General features: G+C 35.7%; 1 protein-coding gene across 1 annotated transcript in view; it reads left to right on the top strand.

The window, feature by feature from the left end:
• Nucleotides 1-3,678, top strand: part of LOC107845791 (flavonol 4'-sulfotransferase-like) — a gene marked incomplete in the record, with an annotated part of 7,556 nt that extends 3,878 nt beyond the window's left edge. Inside the window, 1 exon segment of the mRNA XM_047409823.1 lies at nucleotides 2,315-3,678. Within this exon segment, the coding sequence (XP_047265779.1) occupies nucleotides 2,378-3,676 (1,299 nt within the window).
• Nucleotides 3,679-3,945: the final 267 nt, after the last annotated feature.

The raw sequence follows: 3,945 nt of genomic DNA, 5'->3' as shown, positions 1-3,945 counted from the left end.
AAAGCGCGAAAAATGATAAAGATGATATTATAAAAGATTCTCCTGAAGAGACTCGAAATCTGATTAATCCTGATATTCCTGAAGAGATCAGTGAACTCGAGACTCAAGTGAATGAAGAACTTTCAATAAGTTCTACTAATGATAAGGTAAATTTAGATCGATAAAAAATTATGGTGGATAATATTTTTGCATATAATGTTGCACTAAATATCATGCAAGACAGTGAGGACCTTGAACCTCTATCTGTCGAGGAATGTCGACGAAGAAAAGATTGGCCAAAATGGCAAGAGGCGCTTCAATCTGAATTGGACTCACTTGCTAAACGGGAGGTTTTTGAACCTGTATTCCAAACCCAGATGGTGTAAAATCAACCGGCTATAAATGGGTCTTCATACGTAAAAGAAATAAGAAAAATAAAATTGTAAGATACAAGGCATGCCTTGTTGTACAAGGATTTTCTCAAAGACCCGGTGTCGACTATGAAGAAATATATTCACCTGTTATGGATGCAATAACATTTTGATACCTCATCAGTCTAGTTTTACATGAAAATTTTGAAATTCATCTAATGGATGTGGTTGCAGATTATCTTTATGGTTCACTTGATAATGATATTTACATGAAAATCCCAGAAGGATTAAAGATACCTGAAGAATATAGTTCAAAGTCTCGGAAATTATATTCAATCAGATCACAAAGATCATTGTACAGTCTAAAACAATCAGGACGTATGTGGTATAATCGCCTAAATGAGTACTTGAAAAATGAAGGATACATAAATGATGTTATTTGTCCTTGTATTTTCATTAAGAAAACAGCGTCAAGGTTTGTTATACTCGCTGTTTATGGGGATGATATAAATCTTATTGGGACTCCAGAAGAGGTCCTAAAGGCAATTGAATATCCAAAGAAAGAATTTGAAATGAAAGATCTTGGAAAAACAAAACTTTGTCTTGGTTTACAAATTGAACAGTTAGCAGACGACGTTTTTATTCATCAAGCTGCCTATACCCAGAAGGTTTTGAAATGAATTTACATGGACAAAGCATATCCATTAAATACTCCAATGATTGTTCGATCACTTGATGTAAATAAGGATCCATTTCGACCTCTGGAAGAGGGTGAAGAGATTCTTGGTCCAGAAGTACCATATCTCAGTGTTATTGGTGCACTTATGTACCTCGCTAATGCTACAAGACCAATATAGCATTTTCTATTAATTTACTAGCGAGGTATAGTTCCTCCCCTATGCGAAGACACTGGAACGGAATTAAGCATATATTGAGGTACCTAAAAGGGACCTTATGGTATGGGTCTGTTTTATACTAACAAAGTTAGTCCAGATCTTGTTGGTCATGCAGATGCAGGTTATTTATTTGACCCATATAAAGTTCGATCTCAAACAAGCTATGTGTTTACTTACGGAGGTACTGTAATATCATGGTGATCGACAAAGCAGTCCACCATTGCTACTTCGTCTAATCATGATGAGATAATAGCAATCCACGAGGCAAGTAGAGAATGCATATGGCTGGGATCGGTGGTACAATCCATCAAAGAGATGTGGCCTGAAGCTCTATATCAAAGTACCCACAGTCATATTTGAAGACAATGCAACATGTATAACTCCTTTAAAAGGAGATTTTATAAAGGGAGATAGAACGAAGCATATTTTGCCAAAATTATTCTTCACGCACGATCTTCAGAAGAATGATGATATTGATGTGCAGCAGATCCGCTTCATTGATAGTCCAACAGATTTGTTCACCAAATCTTTACCAACTTCAACCTTTGAGAAGATGGTATACAGAATTGGGATGTGAAGACTGAACCGGTTGAATTGGGGTCTTCATCAAAGAAAGTAAAAATAGGCGTTGTACCTTTTTTTCCTTAACCAAGATTTTTATCGTATTGAATTTTTTTTTATAAGGTTTTTAATAAGGCAACTCTCAAAGCGTATTCAGTAAATTTTCATTACATAAACTTCTAAGGGGGAGTGTTATGTAAAATACAAGAATTTTGTAGAATGTCCATGTATTCATATCCATGTGTCCAAATGGTAGATATATGGCAAAACAATAGTTTGGCATAAGCCAACATAGCATGCACCGTTTTGTTGAATTTATCCAACATTGTCTATAAATAGGAATGTATAGAACGGATATGCAAGAGAATAGAAAATATTCCCTTGTGTTCATTACCTACTGTTCATCACTTTTACGTACTATTCATCACTTTTAGATAGTTTATATCATTTACAGTTTCATCACTCTTAGATAATTTATATCACTTTTTTCTTTTTCTCTCTTTGCAGCCAAAAAAAGATAATATATGTCTCATAATAATTGGCAATATACCCATTTTTGCTTTATTGGGTATGTCACGAAAGTTCATTCTGTCGAGCGGCCAACTCTTTATAAGTAGCAAGAGTGTCTACTCCCTTTGCTCTAATAACTCAATGGCAAGCTTGTTCTCTACCCAAATCTCTCCCTCACTGGCAAATGGTGCCACCAAAGAACAAAGCCACGACAATCAGCAAGAATCCCCTGATATAATAACACTTTCTGAGCTTCCAAAAGAAAGAGGTTGGCTGACTGAACATGTACACCAATACAAAGGCTTTTGGTATCCCACAGGAATTCTCCAAGGTCTTATAGCACTTCAGCAGCAACACTTTAAGCCAAAACCAAACAGTGTCATACTAGCCAGTTACCCAAAATCTGGCACTACATGGCTGAAGGCCCTTTTTTTTGCTATTACAAACAGATCACACTTGGATTTCAACACACACCCTTTGCTCACTTCAAATTCACATGAGGTAGTACCACAACTAGAGGCTTATGCATTTAAGCACCCAACAGATCCCACACCAAACACTTGTCTCATGCATTCACATCTTGCTTTCAATTCATTACCAGAGTCCAACTGCAAAATAGTGTACATTTTTCGCGATCCGAAAGATGTGTTAGCTTCTTGCTGGTATTTTGTGCAGAAATTAAGACCCAAAGAACTTCCTTTCATTTCCCTACATGAAGAATTTGACCAATTCACTAAAGGGTGTTCCCCATTTGGTCCATTTTGGGATCATGTAATGGGCTATTACAAAGCTAGCTTAGAATTTCCAAAGAGGGTTCTTTTATTGAAGTATGAAGATTTGAAAAAAGATCCAATCTTTAATGCAAAGAGATTAGCAGAGTTCTTGGGGCAGCCTTTTTCCTTAGAGGAAGAAAGGGAAGGCATTGTAGAGAGAATAACAGAACTTTGCAGCTTTGAGAAACTGAGTAATTTGGAGGTGAATAAAGATGGTACATTCACTGGAAATTTTATTCCTACTATTGCAAACAACACATTTTTCAGGAAAGGCAAAGTTGGTGATTCCAAGAACCATCTTTCAAAGGAAATAATTGAGGTTCTTGATGATATCACAAAGCAAAAGTTGGGTTTTGATTTGATGACTACATCTGTCACACCGCAGCAAAATGGTAATGGATTGAGTCAGACAAGAATCACATCAACTAGCATGTATTTTCTTCATGAGGAAATTGTCCTACAAATGAAAATTTTCCCTTTAGTAGTCAGTCCTCTTTGCTTTATTGTTTCGGTTACCTTCTGTTGGTCATGTTGCAAGCTTTGGTTCTTGATTCCAATAAATGTGGCTTTTTGTTGTCATTTCTGATACATCGCAATCCTGTATCGTCTTCTTAGCTGGGATTTGAGCCTGAATATAGATTTTCAGTTCGGTTGAACTCAAAAACTTTGGTTTAACCTAGAGATTTATGAATATTATATAAATTATTAAAATTTAAAATTCAATAACATAAAAGAATTAGAATCTCGAACACGTAAGGTTTAAATCTTGATTTCTGACTCAACCTACTAGTGAATCATTCTGGTCTAAGGGGTCGTTTAGGTTGGATGTATTAGAAAAAATAATGTATTCATTAA

This window comes from Capsicum annuum, chromosome 3 (assembly GCF_002878395.1).
Source record: "Capsicum annuum cultivar UCD-10X-F1 chromosome 3, UCD10Xv1.1, whole genome shotgun sequence".
NCBI lineage: Eukaryota > Viridiplantae > Streptophyta > Magnoliopsida > Solanales > Solanaceae > Capsicum > Capsicum annuum.
Note: the sequence above shows the minus strand (reverse complement) of the source record. Positions and strands in the feature narration are given on the sequence as shown.